The 26,353-nt window shown below is 36.3% G+C and overlaps 4 protein-coding genes across 4 annotated transcripts in view; all 4 read right to left on the minus strand.

Annotated features, from left to right (window-relative positions):
• Positions 1-26,353, minus strand: part of LOC144657375 (putative G-protein coupled receptor 45) — a 287,434-nt gene that overhangs the window by 16,169 nt on the left and 244,912 nt on the right. The window lies entirely within an intron of this gene.
• LOC144657867 (uncharacterized) lies at positions 1,958-2,899 on the minus strand. The gene has a single exon (XM_078518227.1). The coding sequence runs from the start codon at positions 2,897-2,899 to the stop codon at positions 1,958-1,960; it is 942 nt and encodes a 313-aa protein (XP_078374353.1).
• Positions 5,777-6,715, minus strand: LOC144657868 (adenosine receptor A3-like). Its single transcript, XM_078518228.1, has one exon. It carries the CDS (start codon positions 6,713-6,715, stop codon positions 5,777-5,779), a length of 939 nt encoding a protein of 312 aa, XP_078374354.1.
• On the minus strand, positions 11,164-12,246 carry LOC144656010 (uncharacterized). The gene has a single exon (XM_078516217.1). The coding sequence runs from the start codon at positions 12,170-12,172 to the stop codon at positions 11,234-11,236; it is 939 nt and encodes a 312-aa protein (XP_078372343.1). The 5' UTR covers positions 12,173-12,246; the 3' UTR covers positions 11,164-11,233.

The following is a 26,353-nucleotide window of genomic DNA, read 5'->3' on the forward strand; positions in this document are numbered from 1 at the left end:
AGGTGTCTTTTATTTGCGATAAGATATTCGATAAAAACATAACAAACTCCGTTTAAAATTTTTAAAAAGACGACGACGTTTCGACGTTGACTTAACGACATTATCAAGTCAAGAAAATATGTGATAAGAGGATATAAATATTAATAATCAAAGATCTCTTCGAGATATCGACTTTTTTTGCATGAGGTTAGTATGAGTAGAAGGTTTATCCTGGGCATTGTTGTTCATGGAAGAATTCATACGTCTTTCAGTTCAAGCATTTTTTTTATTTTCGCGGAGGAAATGCTGGATTTGTCAGTCGCGACGGCTGGGAGATTTGCGACTCGTATACTTTGGCTTGGTTAAAAATGGTAAACTTTGACGTTTGCCTTTAATCCAAATAGTTGTTTTCTTTCGAGTTAGAAAGATTTCTACTTGGCTTAATGCAGGGTTCTCGATAAAGGTTACGCACGACAGAGTTACCATTTGTCTCGTCACGCAATCTTAACCCCACATTGAGAAGTAAATTTTCGTTTGGATATTACCAAAAGCCGCTTCTCCTCGCGTTATTCTTTACCTTACGGCTACACACGCCATTTCTAACGACTACATTTCCAGTAAAACAGTTGCTGTTTATTTTTCTAATGGCGATGCATTATTTTCTGAATACATTCTTCATATATACCCACACCCCCGGCCCACACCGAAAAGAAATCCCTTGAATTGAGAACGCGAATAAATGATTATTTACTCGTGTTTAGCGTGACTAACGCAATAGATTGTCGCGAAAACAAATCCTTTAGGTTGAATATTAGCGCCGCTTTACTCGTGTTTAGCGTGACTAACGCAATAGATTGTCGCGAAAACAAATCCTTTAGGTTATGAGTAGAAGGTTTATCCTGGGCATTGTTGTTCGAACATATCATGGAAGAATTCAAACGCTTTAGACTGTGAAAGACTTAAACGTTGCCTTCATGGGCTGAACCACTCACATTCTCGACTAGTTGTGTCATATCTCATTTGAGATACTCACGCATAAAAATAATTGTTATATAACATTTATACATGTACAAGTCACGTTTTTAACACGAGATCGCAAGTGTTGACGCAATACTAATAAGAGACCCTTTCATCACCCACAGCGGAAAGAAATCCCTTGAGAAATTAAAACAGTCCCTTGAGAAATTAAAAAAGTCCCTTGAGAGTTAACAAGAATGTTCCAAATTTTGCCCAACATAACTGCTATTCTCCTACTTTCGCTTGTAAACAAGCAAAAAAAGTCGACAAAATGGACAATAGGAATTAATTAATTAAAGTTGTGAAGTAAAAGTAAAAATATGTTCAATGTCAAACAAAGAGCTTAGCACGTATGGAGTCAGCCTGTGTATTCAAATTTGGTCGCAGTTTCTTTATGAATAGCATCTCCTAAATGAGGCAATCAAATTTTTCTCGGCATTTTTTCAAGACACGAAATTGGTTTTCCTTTAGGAGGTTCACATCGCCATGAGCTTCTTTGAAACGCTTTCCAATCGCCGATGATTTGTTCAGCAATGCGTTTGTGTAGGAGTACTAGTCGCGCTGTGTACCCGACATAATCTGCATCACACAGATTACATGAAAAAAAAATAACAACGCAATGATGATTCACAATCGCTGGCTTGAGTTCCTTAGGTCTAAGCTTAAGGTCTTGTTCCAGTTTTTTGCTTACGAAAACTGGTTGCACGTTGACGTTGATCTTGTGACTTAGATAGCATAATTGCCGTCTGACTGCATTGGCAGATGTCTGATCTTTGAATGATGAGACGGCAATTAAAGTGTTTTACAAAATCGTTACTTATACGTTTCTTTTATTTCTAAATAAAATTTCTATTTCCGAACAGTTACTAAACTGTGTGAATCACGTTCTACTCTCGTGATGTTCATAATTTCTAAACAACTGTTTGTTTTGAATTGAACAAACCTTACAATATTAAAAATATTATGATTCCTGTACATTTTCTTTAGGACATAAATTCCTTATGATGCTTCTTATACTGACTCTAATTTCCTTTATCCTCCAATAGTAAAGCAATGGATTCACAAAAGACGAAGAAAACAGTACGGTCGCGCAAACATTCATGGCCGCTGACGATGATTTAGTTCCGAATTTGTCCATAATGCTAAATACCAAAAGGCAACACAAGTAGGGAACGTAACTCAACAAAAATATAACAAGAATATAAAAAATTGTGAATACAGATTTTCTGTATTTGTCGATGTCAATGGCATTTTGATTTGTTTGTACTTGGTTTTGGTGGTGACGTATGATTTGAAAAACCTTAAAATAAGCGACAACAGTGATAACAAAACAAATTGCTGCGCATAAACAAAAAGTAACGCTATATACACCCAAGAATTCATTCATATAATACCAAATGTACATGTAACAAGCAAAAACCGCAGTTTGTAAAAATGCAAAAATGATATAAATAATAACGACTCGACGAACTGTAAGAAGAGATCTTCGGCTCATATGCAGCCATCTTTCTACAGCTATAATTGTCATTACAATGACTGTAAGAGAGGAAAAGTAGTTTCCAACATATTGTGTGATAACACCAGCAATGCAGGCAATCTTTCTGTTCCCAGACAATACCGCCAATTGGAACAAAACAAAAAATGGTTGACTCAGTAGCCCAGTGCAAAAGTCCGTGAAGGCCAAACCAGCAAGAAGAACATAGGATGGAGTTCTGAGGGACGGTTTCTTCCAAATTGCCACCAAAATCAAAGCATTTCCCACCACTGCCATCGGTGCTAGAAGCGAGGTGACAACACAGCTTATACGAGTTGTCTGATAGTAAACTGAGGTGCTTCTACTGGCGTTTGCATCAAATTGAAACAGACACCATCTGTCCGGTAAACGTGAGAAATTGAAGGCCATTGCAGAGAGAGGTAGTCTTAAATCTAGAACAGCTTCACTGAAAAGGACTTGCACAGTGAATTCTGCCTTTTCCAATTTTCTATTGTCTTTGCTGACTCCTTCTTAGCAGTTGAGTGTACACTCTTTTGTGATATTTAATTCTGAAAGACCTTTACCTGTTGCCATCTGACGTGTTTCGTGTTGAAATTTAATCAGGATGAGCTAAAATCAAACAAGCAACACAAATAAGACAAAACGCCTTGCGGGGGTCTCAATAAATATCCCATTTCTATAATATGCCACTCTCATTAAACTAGAAGCTATTTTCTAAAGATTTTTTGTTTTAGCAAACTGGGTTTCTGGGAATTTATTTTGTGCAACTTTAATATAAGGTTTCAATGCCCAGCAATACGCTCGTTCTCTTTTCATTCATTTTAATTAATAAATAGAATATCTCGCCTAGAAGAGAATTAAAAACCATACTTTCATAAGGAGTTTTTAACTCAGCAAGGGAAAATTACTTTGTGATTTTCTACCATAGAAACCCTTAACAATATTGTATTTTGTTCTTTTATCGATATAAATCACTGAATAGCAAAGGACAAAGAAAATACAGCTGTCAGGGTTCGAACAGCTGTAGACCGAATACTGTATGTTACTTGTTTAATATTTCTTCGAGTGGGTAAACGCAGATGAGATAAATATGGTTTTAACTCTCTTCCATATGTTGTTTTCTTGATAAGGGAATGAAAAAAGACAGAGATGGCTGCATTGCTTTGAAACTCTCGATGTAGAATATAGGCATATTTCTTGTCAAAGTTTCACTCCTTTATTTAGATAGCGCATACGAGGTTCTCAAGCGTGGGTCATTATGCTAACTTAAATAATTTGTTTTGAAATTTTAATTGTTTTGATATTTTGAGGAAAGATCGAATAGTCACAATTGAACAACAAGTTGTGTTTTAATTATTTAACAGTAGTTACAATATTGAAATTAAAGTTAATGGTAAAGAAGCAGCTGTTAAAAGTTGAACTGAAGGTGTTTTCTTTCCAACTGAACTGTTTTGCGTTGAAAAGGTAACCAAGCTGAACTAAAAATCAGACAAACATCACAAATAGGACAAAACAATTTGGGACAGCTTTATAGTTACTTTAACTTTACCTCATTTTATTTGCTTTAGTGAGCTGGTTTAAGTAATTTCACATCCAATTTTATCGCTAATGAAAGGGGTCTTAAATAACTTTGTAATTTTCTGGCCTAGAAACTCTTAAGTTTACATGCAACACCACACTTTTCAATTTTACAATACCGTACAATTCTTTACAATTTTATTGAAAATTTAGATAATTTTTAGTATAGTAGGTCCACATCAGCCCTTTGGCTGTCTTTTACCCAACCTACCTATCAAATAAAAAAGTATGTATGTATGTATGTATGTATGTATGTATGTATGTATGTATGTATGTATGTATGTATGTATGTATGTATGTATGTATGTATGTATGTATGTATGTATGTATGTATGTATGTATGTATGTATGTATGTATGTATGTATGTATGTATGTATGTATGTATGTATGTATGTATGTATGTATGTATGTATGTATGTATGTATGTATGTATGTATGTATGTATGTATGTATGTATGTATGTATGTATGTATGTATGTATGTATGTATGTATGTATGTATGTATGTATGTAAATTACAGCTGATAAGTTTCGAACTGTAGAATAACTTGGGACATCCCGGAATTTTATTAAAAACTTGTTTGCGAGAAAAATGCTATTGACAAAGAGCAAATTGGTGGGAAAGACCTAATTTTAAACACCAAAAAAATCCAAAGAGTTAAAGTTACATTGCTTTTGAAGCCAATAGAGGCAAACGAATATCAAAATACCATTGCAACTTTTCAAGAATCACTCCTTGTTTTACTAAAAACTGCGTGCGAAAAAAATGAGTCATTATAATGGTGTCTTTGTATATAAAGCTAAATGAGGAAATTTAGCTTCGAGCTTTGCTCAAGTTGAAAATTTGTTGCATTTTGAAGAAATAATGAAATAACTCAATTTATTTGATTAATTGCTCCCCTAAAACGATTTAAATTTGTAACCATCTTGCAACATTGTCTTTGAAGTAATAATTTTCTAAAGAAAAAGTGACGCGTACAGGAGAATTACACTACGATAAAAGTTTATTACATCCACAAAGTCATTTTTCTTTATTGAGGGTCAACAATTCATTTATCGTTTTATTTCCGGTTGTAATCAGAGTCAGGCAGTCTGACAAGTAGGAAACCCGCAAGAACTGGTTCCCTCACTGAAAAAAATTCTGGAAGAATTATTTACGGGTTATAGCATACAGAAGACAAAGTATTAACAAGAAGAAACACATTTTAAGGCTCCCTGTTAATAAGCAGTAAAATATATTATTTCACTAGCCAGTAAACTTATGTTGCCTTGTACAATATATTACTTTGTAAACGTTAATTACAATACATTCCAATATTACTCTTAAAATAAAAACTGTTAGACAAAGTGACGTGCGCTGGAAAGATAAATAAAAATTAATAAATCCTGCTATTTTGTATTACACTTCAAATGATGTTCACTCATCTTACAGTATCACTAAAAGTAATAAGTAATGAAACATTAAAAGAACCGTATTCTTCATTGCGCTAGCCAATAAACATGGCTTGCACCTTGTAAAAGTATATTACAAGGTTTTATTTATGTCTCAATAGAGTTTCTATTTCCGATCAGTAGCCAGCTTTTCGTAAATATATAGTGACTCACGTTGTGCTGATATTTTGAGTAAATATATGCTGGTCATCATTCCTCGACCTCTTCTTGTTTCTTAAAGTATGTAACACGCATTACAATAAATTATTAACATTATTATGCATTTCCTTCGTTCTCTTTACAGCATAACTTCTTAACGATACTTTTTACACTATCTCTTATTTCCTTTATCCTCCAATAGTAAAGCAAGGGATTCACAAAAGACGAAAAAAACACAACGGTAACGCAAACATTGAAGGCTGCCTCGGATAATTCATTTCCGATTAGGTTCATAATGCTAAATACCAAAACGGAACACACGAAGGGAACATAACTCAGAAAAAATATTGCAAGAATATACAGAATTGTGAATACAGATTTTTTATATTTTTGGATATTAATGGCGTTTTGATTTGTTTGCACTTGACTTTGATGCTGACGTATGATTTGAAAAACTTTGAAATAAGCAAAGAAAGTGATAAGAATACAAAGTGCAGCCCCTAAAATAAAAAGGACAAAAAATGCATTTGACGTTCTATTCGTATATAGGTTGTACACTTGACAAGCGAAAAACGCAAGAAGCAAAACTACAAACGTGATATAAATAATAACGACTCGACGAACTGTAAGAAGAGATCTTCGGCTCATATGCAGCCATCTTTCCACAGCCATTATTGTCATGACGATGACTGTCAGAGAGGAAAAGTAGTATCCAATGATTTGTTTGCTAACACCAGCAATGCAGATCATCTTTCTGTTCTCAGCTAATTCCGCTAATTTGTGCATAACGAAAAACGGCTGACTTAGTAACCCAGTGCAGAAGTCTGTGAAGGCCAAACCAGCAAGAAGAACATAAGTTGAAGTCCTGAGAGACGGGTTCTTCCAAATTGCCGCCATGATCAAAACATTTCCCACCACTGCCATCGGTGCTAGAAGTGAGGTGACAACACAGCTTATAAGAGTTGTCTGATAGTAAACTGGGATGCTTTTACTGACGTTTAAATGAAATAGATTCAAACACCAGCTGTCCTCTAAACGAGAGGAAATGAAGGCCATTGAAACTTCAAACGACTTCCACTGAAAACACGTACGTATTGAATTCTGGCTTTCCCACTTTTTATGGTAATTGCTTTAGTCCTACTCTTCCCTTGCAATATTTTGAGTGAACACACTGACTTGATATTAAATTCAGAAAGGTGCGTACGTGCGTATTTTTATTCGGTGTGGATCAGTCAGCCAGCCGAAGTGTTTGGTGTTGATAATTTAATCAGGCTGAAGTTAGCATCATGCAAAGATGACAAAGAACACAAAACACCTTGGGGGAGTTTAATTTTATTGATTAAATCGGCCTTATTGCATGGTACTAATATCATGTTCAAAGTAGATTTTATAAAAGAAGATTTGTTTAATGTTTCTTCAAGTGGGCTAAAAAACGCACTTTCCATAAATGTTCCTTTAAATTGTCTTTTCAGACAATATGTTCTTCTTCTGTTTGGCTTTGAATCTCTCAAGGTAGAATACAGCGAGTGTTTCTTAAGTTGTTATATTATTTTGTCTTCTTTGTTTAAGTAGCACTTAAAAGGCTCTTAGAAACCCAGGTTTCTGAAGAAAATTCTTTTACAAATCACTCCTAGTTTAAATACAAAAATCTGCATGTTATGGAAGTGTATTGTAAAGGACACTGCTTTCTTTGAGATGGAAATTACAGCATTTCTAAGGGCCGAATCGCACTAGCGGACAAGTTTTAAATGTCATGACATTTTTGACAAAAACAAAATTGTCGCGACAAGTCAGAGACATCTTGAAGAGAACAAAAGGTGAAATTATTAGTACAATAGCTTTGCACGTGCTTCTGGCAACCCTGTACATTTCTCAGCACGGCCGTCTTGAGCAAACATTTCATATGCAGTACCACGCGGTAAAAAAATTCTAAAAAAATTTGCATTTAGAGCACGCGTGTTCTCATGCAGTGGAATAATGAGTCGTCTCAAGATAACTTTTTCTTTTCTCATTCTTACATTGGGCAAATACTTCGCTTATAAACATGCCTTGCCTATCGCGGAAAGATTTTGCGGCTGAATTATGATAGTGAGAGCCACATCACGGTGCATACTATCGCAAACATTTTGGTGTGCGTGTTGTTATTAGGTCCAGTTTGGGCCAAACACAATAGCCAATCAACGACGTATTGTTATCTGGCATTACGAGGGCATGGGAATGCGACTTGTCATGAAATGTCCTGCCTCGAGGCAGGACTTCGGCCCCTTTGATGATTTGTCCGTTTTGACAAAATTTGCCCTTGTCCAACAAGTCGTACGCACTTGTTTTTGCAATTGTTTGACAAAATGTATCGCGCGTGCAACGCGGACCAATCATAAGACAGCTGCTTCTTTGTTTTCCTAAAATGTTGGACAAGTTGTAGGTCTCGAAAAACGTTATCGCACTTGTGTTCTGCAACAAGTGACTCATTAATGATGAAATCTACCATTTGTTACAAAATTTGTCCGCTAGTGCGATTCGGCCCTAAGAGAAAAAGTCATTGTGTTTGTGTGTTGCGTAATATCTAGGTAACTTTCCTTCTTCATGGTGGAAATTAGAGCATTCCTGATGTATAAAGAACTCAATGTTTAGTTTGTAGTGTGTAATCTGCATAGAGAAATATATATAAAAAATAAAACCAGCAAACAACTTTGATTACAGATCAAACAATCTTTATTCATCTCACAGTATGAATTATTCAAATAAAATTGTCCTCCTTCTCTTAGCGCTGGCCACAACCTGGCTTTCAAAGATTATTTCTGAATGTTGCATCCAATATTTCTATCATTACTAAACGGAAATGATTAGGAGCTACGTCTGTAAAATTCAATTTGAACTGATGTTAAGAAAAGATCAGATAGTCATAACTGAACTATAGATATTGTCAATTATCTAGCAAGTGTTTTATTAAAATTTATCATAATTCCTCTACGTTCTCTTTACAGAATACTTTCCTAACCATATTTCTAACGCTATCTCTAATTTCCTTTATCCTCCAATAGTAAAGCAAGGGATTGAAAAACGAGGACGAAAATAGTAAGACAGCGCAAGCGTTTCCCACGGCAAAGTTTGAAGCGGAGCTTCCATCTGCACCCGTTATCACATTAATTAGAACGGAACACACGTAGGGAACATAACTCATTAAAAATATTGCAAGGATATACAAAATTGTGAATACAGAATTTTGGTACTTTTTGATATCAAAGGCATTTTGATTTGTTTGTACTTGACTTTGATGGTGACGTATAATTCGAAAAACCTTAAAATACGCGAAGACAGTGAGAACAAAACAAAGTGCTGCTGCCAACAAAAAAATAACACTAAGTGCATGCAAGACTGATTCATTCGTCTGATTTGTATAATGCCGGCTGTAAATGTAACAAGCGACAAACGGAATAGGGATAAGTACAAAAGTGATATATAGAATAACGACTCGACGCACTGTAAGAAGAGATCTTCGGCTCATATGCAGCCATCTTTCCACAGCTATTATTGTCATAACCAAGGCTGTTAGAGACGAGAAATAGCTACCAACGCTTCGTGTGACCACTATAGCAATGCAGAACATTTTTATGTTTCCTGTTAAGCCCGCCAAGTTGTACACAACAAAAAATGGCTGAGTCATTAACCCAGTGCAAAAGTCTGTGAAGGCCAAACCAGCAAGGAGAGCATAAGATGGAGTTCTGAGAGACGGGTTCTTCCAAATTGCCGCCATAATCAAAGCGTTTCCCACCACTGTCATCGGTGCTAAAAGTGACGTGACAACACAGGCTGTAAGATTTACCTGATGATAAACTGAGGTACTTTTACTTGCGTTTGGAGTCTGAAATGAAAGGAAACACCAACTGTCATGTAACGTAGAGGAATTAACGGCCATCTGTATACTTGAACGGCATCAAAGGCAAAGCTTTTTGCACTGAGTTTTGAGTTCTCCACTTCTTAATGATTTTGTTGACTTTTTTTATTCGCACTTCTTTCTCGCAATTAAAAAACAATGAGCTGATAGTCTTGTCTGAAAATATTAAGGTTCTTAATTTGTAAAACTGCATGGGTCGGTACGCCAACTTTACTGTTTTGTGTTTAAAATGTAAGCAGGCTGATTGAAATTATACAAACAACACAACTAGCACAAAACAACTTGGGGGAGCTTAAGTCATTAAATCTTCTTAATCTCATTGAGGTCGTTTGATTTGATCACATTCACGTTTTCCCTTGATGAAAGGGGTTCTTTACTCAGGAAGGAAAATTAGTTTGTGATTTTATCCCATATATAGAAAGTCTTTACAATTCTTTCTAATTTTCCAAACAAAATCAATAGCAAATAAATTTTAATTAATTTATTTAAAAATATGGCAAATGGTAAATTGGTTTGGAGCCCACAGGGATAAATAAAGATCCCGGAAATTATTTTTCCTTTCCAGGAATGACTCATGTTTTAATAGCTAAATGCTTCAAAAATTGGTCTAAAAGGGTTGCTCTGCATGCGCCGCGAAAAAGTTAAAATCTACTGTTTCGATTTTTGCTAATGAAGAAAATTTATAGGACTTGCCTGAAAGGGTAAAATGGCAACTGGCATTTGCCTATTTTTTCACTGAGAAAATAAGATTAGGGTCACCGGCACTGGGAATCACAAATCAAAAAAAGGAAATGGGACTGAGATTTGGACAAACATTGGGCTTGAAAGTAGGAGTTATACCCCCCTATCCCCCTGACTCCCCCCTCGGCCCCCAGGACCCTCTTCTAGCATTATCACGATAAATGAAATCAATAGCTTTGGAATAAAGATCGAAATTCTGTTGAGATGAAAAGTGACTTGTACAGGAAAAATAAAACTAATTACATCTGGCAAAAAGTTTTTATTATTAGGGGTCAAACAATTTTTTTCGTATAATAGTGTTTATTAGGTGATGGAATACTAACAGAATCGTTGTATTTCTTATTTTAGTAGCTACAAACCTTAACTACCACTGGCTACATCTTCAAAGGGAATTACAATGGTAATTACAATGGGAATTAAAATATTTCCCTGTGCAAAACCACTGCTGGCCAGAGGTCTTTTTAATACAGAATAGTAAAGCTATGGAACTCTTTAGACAAAGACTTAAAACTATGCGAGAGTCATGCAAATTTTAAAGACAAAGCAAATTTAAAGTAATGCAAATTTTAAAGACAAAGCTTCCCAGCGAGTTTTTAAATTATTTTTTTCTTATTTCTTTCATTTCTCGTTCTATTTCTTTTTAATTTTTCTTACTATATAACTAGTGCACGCATTTTACATTTTATTCCACTTTGTGTATTGCTTACTGAAAAACCTATTTAGGAGTGTACAATAAAAATTTTATTTCATCTTATCTTATCGTACAATAGTGTTGTTATATACAATTTCTATTTCTGTTTTTTCTGTTTACTTGATTTAGTCTCATGACTGTTCCATTCCTTGTGTATTTATATTTTGAATTGAAATTTCATGGTCATCATTCCTCAACCACTGTTTAATTTTTAAAGTATCTCACAAGTGTTTCAATATTAAAATTCTTACGAATTCTCTCCGTTCTCTTTATAGCATAACTTCCTTACGATACTTTTTACACTATCTCTAATTTCCTTTATCCTCCAATAGTAAAGCAAGGGATTCACAAACGACGAAGAATACACAACGGTAACGCAAGCATTGAAGGCCGCTTCTGATGACTCATTTCCGGTTAGGTTCATAATGCTAAACGCCAAAACGGAGCACACGAAGGGAACATAACTCAGAAAAAATATTGCAAGAATATACAGAATTGTGAATACAGATTTTTTATATTTTTGGATATTAATGGTGTTTTGATTTGTTTGCACTTGACTTTGATGCTCACGTATGATTTGAAAAACTTTGAAATAAGCAAAGAAAGTGATAAAAATACAAAGTGCTGCCCCTAAAATAAAAAGGACAAAAAATGCATTGGACGTTCTTTTCGTATACAAGTAGTACACTTGACAAGCGAAAAACGCAAGAAGCAAAACTACAACCGTGATATAAATAATTATGACTCGACGCACTGTAAGAAGAGATCTTCGGCTCATATGCAACCATCTTTCCACAGCCATTATTGTCATGACGATGACTGTCAGAGAGGAAAAGTAGTATCCAACCATTTGTGTGCCAACACCAGCAATGCAGATCATCTTCCTGTTCCGAGCTAATTCCGCTAATTTTTGCATAACGAAAGACGGCTGACTTAGTAACCCAGTGCAGAAGTCTGTGAAGGCCAAACCAGCAAGAAGAACATAAGTTGAAGTCCTGAGAGACGGGTTCTTCCAAATTGCCGCCATGATCAAAACATTTCCGACCACTGCCATTGGTGCTAGGAGTGAGGTGACAACACAGCTTATAAGAGTTGTCTGATAGTAAACCGGGCTGCTTTTACTGACGTTTGTATGAAATAGAAACAAACACCAGCTGTCCTCTAAACGAGAGGAAATGAAGGCCATTGAAACTTCAAACGACTTCCACTGAAAAACACGTACGTATTGAACTCTGGCTTTCCCGCTTTTTTATGGTCCTTGCTAATACTCTTTCCTTGCAATATTTTGAGTGAACACACTGACTTGATATTAAATTCTGAAAGGTACGTACGTGTGTATTTTTATTCGGCGTGATTCAGTCAGCCAACCAAAGAGTTTGGTGTTGATAATTTAATCAGGCTGAACTTAGCATCATGCAAAGATCACAAAGAACACAAAACATCTTGGGAGAGTTTAATTTTATTGATTTAATCGGTCTAATGGCCTTATACTAATATCATTTTCAAAGTGGATTTTATAAAAGAATAATCATCAATAAAGAGGAACGAGAGCACTGCTGGGCTTTGAATCTCTCAAGGTAGAATACAGCGAGTGTTTCTTAAGTTGTTATATTATTTTGTCTTCTTTGTTTAAGTAGCACTTAAAAGGCTCTTAGAAACCCAGGTTTCTGAAAGAAAAATCTTTTACAAATCACTCCTAGTTAAAATAAAAAAATCTGCATGTTATAGAAGTGTATTGTAAGAGACACTGCTTTCTTTGAGATAGAAATTACAGCATTTCTAAGAGAGAAAAAGTCATTGTGTTTGTGTATTACGTGATATTCATGTAAAGGTCACTTCTCCTCTTAGCGCTAGCCACAACCTGAATCCTAAATATTATTTCTTAACGTTACATACAATAATTATGTTTCTAAATGCAATTTGTTCAGTTTTTGTGATCAGAAGCTAATTAAATTCGCATGTCTGTGAGCTCAATTTGTATTGATATTTAAAAAAGGTTCAGATAGTCATCATTGAACCACTGTTTGTTGTCGAAAATAAAACCTAGCTGAACATAAAATCATACAAACATCACAAATAGCTTAAAACAACTTGGGGGAGTTTTAGCAATTACATCACCTTCATCTCTGTCGTCGTATTGTCAAATGAGCACCTTTTGATTATGTTTCATTCATTTGTTTGTCTAATGAAAGAGGTTCTTAACTCAGGAGGTTTAAGAACGATTGTGATTTTCTGTCAAAGGAGCTCTTTACAATTTTCTTTTTTTGTCGATGATAATTAATTGCTAAGAAAATAAGGCTGTCAGGTTTCGAAATGTAGACTGAATATTCGTTTGTTCACTTTTTCAACAGAAATTGATTCTGATGAGAGAATTGCTACTTAGAAAAAGCACACTGGTAGGAAATGGCTCATTTTGGACACTCTAGGCCAAGCAGTTAAATTGATTTAGAAGCCCATGGGAAACACGAATATCAAAAACCATTGTAACTCTTCGGGAATCACTCCTTGTTTAATTAAAAGCTGCATGCTATAAAAATCAGGTATAATAATGATGTCTCTGCATGCATGAGCCTGTATAAAATATGTAAGAGTACGACTCGACGAAATGAAATAAGATATATTCTTTTTACAATTTGACAAAAAATTGACAATCGCCATCTTCTTTCAGGTCAAACCCGAATAACGGGTAAAAAACACAGCTCTTGTTAGGTATCGAGAATAAATTAAATGCAATGCATCTTGTAAAAAAAGTTTTTCTACTCACATATAAACGGAAATTGTTTCCAATGAGAAAATTGCTATTGAAAAAGAGCTTGATCTGAGAAAGTTACTCGTTTTGGACGCTCTAAAGAGACAAACAGATATCAGAAATTATAGTCCCTTTCCTGGGATGACACGTATTTTAGTTGAAATCTACATGTTTTTTAATTATTAAAATGGCCTGTTATAAGGGTCTCTTTCCATGAGCCTGTTGAACGTTCAATTGAATGTCTAGTGCTGTGAGCTTTGTTCATGAAGAAAATCCTAACATTTCGGAGAAATAATAAATACAAATGATTTAAATTTCTTTGACGGTTGTCCACAAAATTCTCTTTTCCACATCATGTTCCAGCAATGATTTTAAGAGATGAAAGGGGGATTTATCTACTCTTTGAATAGTCTTGTCAGATTTTTTCCGTTTTTGCAAATAAATTTATAAAGCATTTATTGTCATGACGTTTAATGACTGTTAGAGAGAAAAAGTCGCGTTTACAACTTTGCGTGATTACACCAGCAATGCAGAACGTCTTTCTGTTTTCAGCTAATCTCGCCTAGAGGTATAAAACAAAAAGTGGTTGACTTAGTCTTCCAGTGCTAATGTCTGTAAATGCAAACCAGCAAGAAGAACATCCGATGGAATCCTCAGAGACGGGTTCTTCCAAATTGCAACCATAACCAAAGCATTTCCTGCCACTGCCATCGGTGCTAGAAGAAAGGTGACAACACAGACTCTAACAGTTGCCTGACAGTAAAATACGGTGCTTTTGCTCGCGTTAGTAACAGGTAGCAACAAACACCGCTGTCATGTAAACGAACGGGATTTTAGACCATTTCCATTTGTGAAATCTGGAACAGCTTTACGTCAAAAGAGGTGTGATAATTTTTCCATTTTTAGGTGATTTCGTCAGTTATCTTTGCTGGCTTCCTCGTTCCCACTTTTTTCTGAATACTATTCCAAAATTTAATTACTTATTGGCGTATTTTAAATCAGTTCGACATTGAATGGTTTGCTTTGTTGAAAATGTAACAAGGCTGAATTAAAAAGCACAGTGGTCTCACAAGATACCAGCACAATACATCTTGGGGATCTTTTTATGAAATTAATTATTGTATTCCGCGGATGTAATGTCATGGTATTTGTTTCAGTAAGCTCGTTTAGTTGTTTTAAATTTGCACTTAAGGAAAATTAATTTGAAATTTGTTTGCAAAGCATTTCTTGGCAATTCGCTTCTTTCTATTGGTTTGATTTAACAGCAAGGGAAAAGCAGCTGTCGGATTTATCGCTAAAATGTAGAACAAAGAAAACGCATCTTATTAATAATTTCTTCGGTAACTTATAAATGCCAATTGAATCTCAAGAAAAAAATATGTTGCCTTAAAGTGGGCAATGGTTGCAAATATCTCATTGTGGACACTTTAGTCTAAATAGCTGATTTGGCTGGCAAGCTCAAAAGAGACGGACAGAGACTTTCATCGAACACTCTTTGTAACTACTTGGGAATCATGCTTAACGTTTTTCAAATGACATTACAAGCCCATCACCTAAGTATGACAAGTATCAAGTATCACGTTACTTCTAACACCCATGGCATAAAATACTTTTATTATGGCGACAATTTGGAAAAACCCGTCTCTCAGGACTCCATCTTATGTTCTTCATGCTGGTTTAGCCTTCACAGACTTTTGCACTTGGATACTAAGGTTGTGTTCACTCTTGGTGCCTGGCTACGGTGCCCGAGTACGATTCTCGCTGAGCACTAATGTGAACATACTATTTTTTCAAGTACCTACGTCATAATTCGGGCACAGGCACAAGGTCTCGACCTTGCACTCGGGCACTTAATGGTACTTGGGTACTTTGCTTTTCTGTGTGTGAACACGACGCTATTTTTTGCCGGTGCTCAGGTACCAGTGCTCGGGAACTAAGTGTGAACACGCCTAAGTCGACCAATTTTTTTTATATACCACTTGGCGAGATGAGCTAAAGCAGAGAGATGTGCTGCGGGGGGGGGGGGGGGGGGGGGGTTTACCGGGGTTATGAATGGCGCCACAGAAATACAGTCAACTCCCGATAACTCGAACCTTCAAGGGAAATTGAAAATGGTTCGAGTTATCGGGAGTTCGAGTTATTGAGAGTTGAAAACAAATGACCGGAAATAATGAAAAAACGTTATTTACTGATTTTCTATTCACACAGTGAAGACCAGTGTACATTTTAAACAAATTTAATTAGAGTAAAGAGAAGCCAAAAGAAAAAAGGAACAATATATTCCTAAATCACTGCATAAACCAGAAAAACCAGAACGTAACGTAACGTTAAACAAAGCGAATCAGCTGTGAACGTTGCAGGTTTCAAAGAGAACAACACTATAGGCTACTGTTGCAGAGTTTATGCGATTTACTTTTTCAAGAAATGGTCAGTTAATTCGTCCTGATGATAATCCTTTAAATTTTCTAAGGTTGGATTTAAAAGAATCGGTATTAACCTCTACAAACAAACTGAACATCAGTAGCACGTCAATGTTGTGGCACATTTCGTGTTTTGAGGGGCGTTTCGGGGACGGCTCTGACGTGTGAACGTTTTTATTTCAAAATCAATTCAATGTTTTGGACTACAGTACACTGTTTGTTTTGACTTGTCAGGTATTGACAGGCATGGTTCGAGTTATCGAGGGTAAAATTATATGGAAAATGACCTGAAGGGAAACAAAAGTTGGTTCGAGTTAGCGGGAGATTCGAGTTATCGAGGGTTCGAGTTACCGAGGGTAAAATTACAGTGAATGTATGACGGAAATCCAGGGGAAATCGATTTTGGTTCGAGTTAGCGCGAGGTTCGAGTTAGCGAGGGTTCGAGTTATCGGGAGTTGACTGTAACTACTAAGTAGTAAATGCACTTTCTAATTTGTTTATTTCTCCAAAATGTAAAAATATCCAGTCCGAGTATAGCGATTTGCGATTTGCTTTATTCACCATTGTGCCTGAGGATAGGCCTTTACAATGTCTTATATTTGTTACAAGCTTCTTTTAATTAAAATATCTGCTTCTTTTCTTGCCATTGATTTCAATCAAAAAAGAGGAAAATTATCGAGAACTACCGACAAAAAACCATTGATTTCTTTTCTTCTGTTTTCAGCCTTCCACGTCGAAACAGGTGAATGCGAAATAATTAAACGAGCTCACTGAAACAAATAACTTGGTATTCGGCCGATTTTATAGATAAAACCCTCCCCCTAGGTGTACCATTGTTAGCTTTGATGTTCAAATGATCCTCAGTTCGAAATGTTTCGACGTTTAACTCTTCCAAGTCCGGTGAAATGGTGCCTAGCGCTATCGGTTCTTTCCGCAGTTCCTTAAGCATATGACTTTAACCGACGTAAAAATACAAAACCTCGAAATTTATTATCAAATATGGCATGTTTTTGTTTACTCTTTATCAATGGCCATCAAATAGTGGGAATAAGCAAATCAGCCCAAATCTTGGAAATAACTTACCGGTGGAAATGCCTAAATTGATACATCTCGCTTGAGGGATGCTGTTCGCGATTGGACACTAAGCAATGGCCTTTAATTCCTCTCGTTTACCGGGAAGCTGGTGCTCCTTTCTAATTATTTCAAACGCTAGTAAAAGCAGTTCAACTTACTATCAGGTAATTCTTACATCCTGTGTTGTTACCTCACTTCTAGCACCGATGGCAGTGGTGGGAAACGCTTTGATTATGGCGGCAATTTGGAGGGAACCGTCTCTCAGGACTCCATCTTATGTTCTTCTTGCCGGTTTGGCTTTTACAGACTTTTGCACTGGGTTACTGAGTCAACCATTTTATGTTATGTACAAATTGGGAGAATTAGCAGGAAATAGGAAGATATGTTCTGCATCACTGGTGTTATCACACAAAGCATTGGATACTTTTTTTCCTCCCTAACAGTCATCGTCATGACAATAATAAGTGTAGAAAGATGGCTGCATATGAGCCGAAGATCTCTTCTTACAGTGCGTCGAGCCGTTATTTTTTATATCACCTTTGTAGTTTTGCTGATTATTCTTGACGCCTTACACATGTATGGCTGGTATTATACGAACAGAAACTTCAGACCAGTCATAATTATTTTCTTGGTGGGGATAACACTGTGTTTTGTTCTCACTGTCTTCGCCTATTTGAAAGTCTTTCAAAATCATACGTGAACATCAAAGTCAAGTGCAAACGAATCAAAATACCATTGACATCGTAAAATACAAGAAATCTGTATTCACGATTTTGTATATTCTTGTAATATTTTTTACTGAGTTACGTGCCCTATGTGTGTTGCCTTTTAGTTGTTAGCATTATGGACAATTTCGGAAATGAATTATCGTCAACAGCCTTTAATGTTTGCGGTGTCGTTGTGTTTTCTTCGTCGGTTTGCAATCCCGTTCTTTACTATTTGAGGATAAAGGAAATTAGAGATAGTGTTAGAAGTATTTTATGGAACTTGTGTTGTAAAGAAACCTAGACGAATCAACAATTTTAGTATTGTATAATTTGTAAGAGACCTGAAAAATAACGACCATCTAGTTCCTCCTCAAAGTATCAGTGCAACGTGAGTCACAGTCAGAAAATTAAGCAACTGTCGATCTCAAAGAGAAATCACATTTGGAAATTAGTAGTCGAAACCTTGCTTAAACTTTTATAAAGTAATTTGTGTATGTCAGGGCTTTAGTTAGCGCAATACGTGTATATTTTGAAGACCAATGATTCCTTTTAAATTTTATTTCCCCTTTAAAGATCTGCAATACATCTGAGTTGTTTGTCCTTTTTTCCATTTTCATAACATGCAGCTTTTAATTAAAGTAGCAGCGGATCCCTTGAAGTGACAAAGATATTAAAATGCGTTTCGCGCTTGGACTTCGAAATTAATTATTTACCTTCGCAAAAGCCATTACAAAGTTCATAACATGCAGCTTTTAATTAAACTAGCAGCGGATCCTTTAAGGTCGCGGGGGACACCTTAGGCTCATCATTATGCATTTATTTAAAGCGTATGCACGAAGTGCAACGACTGACATCGACAACTTTACGAGATATTCATGACTGGATAAAAATATAAAAAAATATAAAAATTCCCGTTTCTTTGATATTTTAACCAATTTAAAACAACACTTGGCGTTATACGTTTATATAGATTGTAGTAAGTCTATGAGCTAATTTTTATTCAAATTTGAATGTTTCTGCAACTCTCTGCAACTCAGAGTAATCACAATAATATTCGGCATAAACAATCGTGTCCTTCATAAAAACGCATTGTTCTCACCATAAAAGCGTGGAATATAATTACCATAATTACATCTCTCCTTTGGAAACTGATCGTGTTTTGGTCGGGATACCTTCGGAAATCTCAAAGTTTGGACTTTTCCGACAATTTTGTGGCAGAGAATACAGCGCGGATACATAACTTCATGACTTGCCACTGCAGATAGGTAAACTATGGATATTGTAGTGTGTCATAACAGAGGCGGAATTTTAAAAGAGCGCTTTTAGAAAGAGGTAGAAGACATTAAATTAAAATTTGTGCATTTAAACCGCCATAACTTGCTGGCAAATTTTTGTTATGACACTCTAGAGATAATGACTGATTAGTTTTTGACAAGATCACAGTGTGCTGTCTCCTAGTCCTTCCACAAACTCTGCCACCGAAATCATGTTCTTCCCAATTTGGCACTGACGTGGCTATTACATCGCTGTTAACTATGATCTACCCAATAAATGATTACATACATAATCTTTTATCATTTCTTTATGTCTCTGTAAAATTTGAGCTTAATCGCACCTATAACAGCCGAGAAATAAGCGTTTTAAAAGATGCAGGTCAAGCAAAATTTCGCTTCATGAATTCACTGATTCATGCTGTAGGTATCCACCGCGACCTTAAGTGGCAAAGATATTGAAATGCGTTTGGAGTTCGAAATCAATTATTTATCTTTGCAAAAGTCATTGCAAAGTCACTATCTTATCAGAATTAACACTTGTTTAAACTAAGAAAACAGATAGCAGATGTTGTTTTCTTGCTCAGTATTGCTTTGCTTTGAACGAAACGAGATGGTTAAGAGACGGACCATTAGAAAAGTTATGGGGGGGGGGGGGGTGAGAAAAAAAAAATTCATGCAAGAGAAAATCCCCAAAAAAAATTCGTGCAAAGGGGAAGGCAAGAAAAAAAATTCATGCAGAAAGAAAAGTTCCTAATTAAGCACTTAAAACACCCGTCATTTTACACTTGCTGAGATCGACTTTTCGACGAAATATATCAGGAAAAATGCTGAAAATAGCATTTTCGAGCCATGAGATTTCAAAAATTTCCGGGGGAGGATACCCACAAACACTCTACAAACAAGCGTCTCCAGCGCTCAACTTTTAGTTTCACTAAAGCTAATTGCATTCAGCCTGGCCTCTCTACAAGCAAAAATTTTCTTCCCATACACAGATGGTTATAGAAAATTCACTTTCAGGTCTTGGCTTCTGTTTATTGCATAAAAACTTTGACCCCAACATTTGTAAAACATTCGATATAAATTGCTGTTGACAAGTGTATAGGGTGAAGAAAACAATCAGTGGTATAAAATCCCCAGTGGAATTCTTCAATAGAAATTGAATAAGTTTCTTTACGTGGGCAGTTTTAGATGTATTTCTAGTGATTTCAGAAGGCCCAAAATTAAAAATTTCACGGGGGAGCATGCCCCCGTACCCCCCTAGAAGGCTTGTGATCGTATCAACGGCTTTGGTGGGCTCTCTCAAGTCGCCACTTTTGCAATTGCTCCGACCGACCACACAATACTTATTGACCAGTGCATAAAGGAATAAATCAATGAATAACAACATTTTGGGGAAAAATTTAAACTATTTAGCAAATGATCATCAGCCAGGCCAGGCCGATTAAAGAGAACAATAGGGGTCACGTGACCAAGACTTACCACACTACGGAGAGAGAGCTAGGGGTATGCTTAACCCATAATAGTGCCTGGATTTGGGTTGCTGGTTTGGGGTTTATGGTTTAGGGTTAGGGTTGAGTTGTTGGGGTTAGGGTAAGATTTAGGCTTAGGGTTGCAGTTTGGGCCTGGGCTAGTCACGTGACAAGTACTCCTACCACACTGGATCACCTTAGTTAAAGTAAGTGTAGCCTTGTGACTGTATTGGACCTAAGTAAAGTTTCTGGTCAAGCTACAATTTCAAATAATTTACTCCTCTTGCTTCGATTTTGTGCTGTGGTCTGATTATAAAGGTTTGAGGGCTAGTGCCATGACCACCCTCCCCCCCCCCCCGCTAACTTCTTGCCTTGTGCTCAAGTTGACACAAACATTTGCAGAGGGACTAGTATTGATGAGCCTTGCATGTTTGAAGAGTCTCCGAACTCGAAAGATGAATTGACTGACAAAGAGTATTTTTGGTTAAAGTGGTGCACCTCTAAGGGCTAACTTATATAATTACCGCATTTGGTAGATTTCTGCCCGGTTAAAAAAACGTCCAATGATGCAGCCAGGTGCACTGCATTGGTACTTTTTAATTTACTATTATTCGAGGTTCATTTTTTGTGTGGTATTCAAGTGTTATGCAACATAATGGAATATTACCTTTGGCCGCCTTAATCTACTTCCACGGAAGTAGTATTTTTTTCGGTGTTTTTTGTCGTTTTTAATTCCTTGCTTTACTGCTGGAAAATAAGAAAGTTACATTGTAAGAGACTACCCAGTAGCCTCGTAAGTATATTATTTTTTTTTAAGAAAACGAGGAAGAATCGTAACAATTTCAAAAAAAGTTTGCTTATTTGGGGATATTTCCAATTTATATAACATCTTCCTCAATAACGGCAGCCTTTTCGCTGGGTTTACACTAGCTGCTAAACACGCCGTAGGTGTATTTTTTCTTTGCTTTTACGAAGACAAATTCAATTTAAAATAGCTAAGTATAATCATAATCATTTTCTTTGCAGATTTTGATGAACTTCAAACTTTACTATTTTAAAACTTAGAAGACGGACCTTCTTGGTTTTTGACATTGAAGATGTCACGGAAGTTTTTAATAACTAACAATTTTAATTTCGTTGTGATCTAGATAAACAAGCTTATTCACGGTAATAATTAGGATATCTGTTTAATGAAAATGCATGGTTTATCGATGGTTTATCGAAGCAACGGAAGGTGACAGACTTTTCGTACAAAAGCTACCGGCGATTGTATTTTAATTGACAGTTCTTCCAGAAACTTCATTCGAAAATCGTAAACAAATGTATACCTAAAAATAATTATATCACAATGTTTTTGTTTCAGTTCTGTTCACTCTGTAAACGTTATTCCACTACAGTGTGCAGAATAAAGCTGTGATACAATTGACCGACTGTAAATTAAAAACAGTTCAATAGAACAATTCTGACAGTGGGAGGAGTTCATTCTCTTTGGATCAGAAAGCAGATGTCCTTGATATTTTTTTACTCGAGTCATCAAGAAAGAATTTGTCTTTTTACGACAAAGTTCATTTTGAGAAACTGATTTCAGTTCAGATTATCCCGTGCGAAGCGGGTTAAAACCGCTTCACTGTATTATAGCGATGTTATTAAATTCCTCTCATTTGCAGGACAGCTGGTGTTCGCTTCTACCCGTTTACAACGCCAGTAAAAGCACCTCAGTTTACTATAAGGTAACTCTTACAACCTGTGTTGTCGCCTCACTTCTAGCACCGATGGCGGTGGTGGGAAATGCTTTGATTATGGCGGCAATTTGGAGGAACCCGGATCTGAGGACTCCATCTTATGTTCTTCTTGCTGGTTTGGCCTTCACAGACTTCTGCACTGGGTTACTAAGTCAACCGTTTTATGTTATGTACCGATTGGCTGACTTAACAGGAAACATAAAGATGTTCTGCATTGCTGGTGTGGTCACTGAAAGCGTCGCACTTTATTTTTCTTCCTTGACAGTCCTCGTATTAACGATGGTGGCTGTAGAAAGATGGCTGCATATGAGCCGAAGATCTCTTCTTACTGTGCGTCGAGTTGTTATTCTTTATATCGCGTTTGTGGTTTTCCTGGTTTTCAGTGTAAGTGCTCGCATATATGGGGAAGGAAGGAAAGAAATCTTAAATGTACTGGTAGCGCTCTACTTGTCGGCGGGAGCTGTATGCATTGTTTTCATGACTTTTTCTTATTTTAAAGTTTTTCGTATCATACGTCACCATCAGTGTCAAGTTCAAACAAATGGAAACGCTATTAACATGGAAAAGTACAAAAAGTCTATCTTCACAATTCTTTATATTCTTGCAGTTTTTGTATTTAGTTACATTCCTTATATCTGTTGCATGATACTCTTTCTCATTTTACAAGATTACGGAGAATCGTCCATTGCAGCCTTCAATGCTTGCGTGGTTGCTGTGTTTTCTTCGTCAGTTGTAAATCCCTTGCTTTACTATTGGAGGATAAAAGAAGTTAGAGATAGCGTAAGGCCTATGGTTAGGAAGTTATTCTGTAACGAAAACGTAGGGGAATCGTAATAAGTTTCTTTTTTTTACACTTGTAAGAAACTTAACATCAGACTGGTTTGCTGAAGAGACAGATGTCAAACAGGGCTGTGTTATGTCTGGTTTTCTCTTCAACCTCATTATTGACTGGAAAATTAATTAAATTCGCGATTGTCTTTGCGTTAAACATTTCAGTGATCTTTGTACCCAGAAGTACACATAATTTTATACGCATTTCCTCTTAGGTTGCTAAGAATATTTATTAAATTGATACATTCCTTAGCAACGGAAGGTCACAAACTTGTCTTACAAAAGCTATCAGCCATTGCATTTATTGGTTCTACTGGAATAATTTGAATAAAAGTCAAATAATTGTACACCTTATCAGAATTATTTCAAATGTTTTTGTTTCTGTCAAACTTAATAAATTATTTTCATTCTAAAAATGTACTTACACTGCAGCGTGCAGAATAAAGTTGGGATCCAATTGATCAACTGAAAATTAAAAACACTTCAAGAATTATTCTATCTAACAGCGGGCGGAGCACTTTATTTTTGGACCAGAGCGCACATGTCCGTGATAGCTTCATAGTCGTCGAGAAGGTTTTTGAACGAAAAAGTTTTATTCCGAGAAACTAAGTTTATTTTAACCTGTGTGAAGCTGTATTAAAACGTTTTACTTTGTTAAAGTGATGTCCTTTAATTCCTCTCCTTTCTCCGCGATATCGACATCGATACCGATACAAAGTCTACAAAGACGTCATTGAATTAGACTACAAGTCAAAGAAAACAAAAAATTCAATTTATTAATAAAATAGTTACTCGGGTCTTGCTCAAATATTGCCCAAAATCAAATCTATAAAAAACAGGTGCTGATGAGAAGTCTGCTGGCTTATGTCATTTGCAGTATCGAAAATATACTGAAGCACCAATATTTCTCGCTGTTAATGCTATTTTTCTTGGTATATCGTGGTATCGAGTATTTGGTTTTGACAAAACGTAGTTATTCTCTCGATTCAAAATATCGGATTATCCTTACTCTCTCTCTATTTACAATTTTTAGCCGCTTGAAGGTCGACATTTTCTAATTAAACCAAGCCATCCAAGCGGGAGGGTCATTTCCATTGAGCATTTCTCTCCCCACTCGCACGCATATGTCAAAGTCACCCTACGTGACTGCATTGAGGTAAGGGGACGAACTTGTTTGCCAAAATGCATCGGTTAATTTCGGTCCCACCGGTCAAGGAAGTCCATTTCAGGGCTGGTCCACTCGTTACGGAAATTTTCCGCTTAGTCCTTGACATTTAACTTAATTTAATTTTCAAGCGAAATCTCTGGAAATTCTTGCTTAATAAAATGACAGGGGTTTTGGTTCTTAGTGAAGCTGGAAGTTCTAACCGCAATCACTGATTCTCACCCGATTAAAGAGACGTCCATTGTTGCTGCCAGGTGCTCTACATTGAACATTTTTAATTTACCTTTAGTTACATTCTCATGATAATTAACCTCGAATCAAATTAAGTTCATTTTTTGTACGTGGAGTGTTATACAAGATATCGGAATTAATCACCCTTGGTGGCTTCCTCTTCTTCAATGGCCGTTTCTTTTTTTGTTGGTTTTCTTCGACGTTTTCACTGAATTCCTCGCTTTACTGATGAGAAGAAGGGAATTTACACTTTTAGAAAGTACAAGAATCCTCGTAAAAATATGGATTTAATGAAAATAGTTATCCCGGAGCAACGGAAGGCAACAAACTTACCTTACAAAAGCATCAGCGATTACATTTGTTGGTTCTCCCGGACACATCACTCAATAATTTAAACACACAATTATTTCAAATGTTTTCGTTTTCGTGGAACTTAATATATTATATGTACTTGCACTGCAGCGTGTGGGATAATGTTGGGATCCAATCAACAGAATGTTAATTAAAACCTCTTCAAAGAACTATTCTAACATTGGAGGAGTTCATTTTCTTTGTACCGGAGCAGATGTCTTTGATTCGGGAAGGTATTTGACTTTTTATGACAAAGTTCATTTCAAGAAACTGAGTTGAGTTTATCCTGTGTGAGCTGTTTAAAAACGTTTTACTGTGTTAAAGCGATGGCCTCCGATTCCTTTCGTTTCCCGGACAGCTGGTGTTCGTTTCTATTTTTTCAAAACTCCAGAAATAGCACCTCAGTTTACTATCCGGTAACTCTTACAATCTGTGTTCTCACCTCACTTCTTGCACCGATGGCAGTGGCTGGAAATGCTTTAATCCTGGGGGCAATTTGGAAGAAGCCGTCTCTCAGGACTCCATCTTATGTTCTTCTTGCTGGTTTGGCCTTCACGGACTTATGCACTGGGTTACTAACTCAATCATTTTTTGTTATTTCTCACGTGGCGCGATTAGCTGGGGAAAGGAAAATGTTCTGCATTACTGCTGTTTTCACACAATACATTGGCTTCTACTTTTCCTCTCTAACATTCCTTGTCATGACAATAATAGCTGCAGAAAGATGGCTGCATATGAGCCGAAGATCTCTTCTTACAGTGCGTCGAGTTATTATTCTTTATATCACATTGGCAGCTTTCCTGGTTTTCAATTTAGGTGCTGCCATATATTGGTACGGAAGGAAAGAAATCTTAAATATAATGACAACTCTCTACTTGATGGCGGCAGTCGTATGTGTTGTCTTCACGGCTTTTTCTTATTTTAACGTTTTTCGAATCATACGTCATCATCAGTGTCAAGTGCAAACACAAGGAAACGCTATAAACATGGAAAAGTACAAAAAGTCTATCTTCACCATTCTGTATATTCTTGCAGTTTTTATGTTGAGTTACATTCCTTATAGTCCATGAGCCAGACCACCTACTGGTACCATGTGGAGGGACCAGACGCTACCTGGTTTTTATTAATACCTGTTGTATGTAGAACCCAAAAAACTTTGATGGACCTGTCCTCTTTGTAGCTAAGCAACATTAAACGTAGGCTTTTATATCACCTGGAGAGTGAAAATCCAAGATGGCGGCCATGAAATGTATTTCTTATCAAAATGCCTATAATTCCCTAACATTCACAACTGTTGAATAAAATATGTAAACTAATGCTATTCCGTTTGGGAATTATGTTAAAATGTCTGCAT

Source organism: Oculina patagonica, chromosome 6 (genome assembly GCF_052425735.1).
Source record: "Oculina patagonica isolate OP01 chromosome 6, crgOcupat, whole genome shotgun sequence".
NCBI classification, from domain to species: domain Eukaryota; kingdom Metazoa; phylum Cnidaria; class Anthozoa; order Scleractinia; family Oculinidae; genus Oculina; species Oculina patagonica.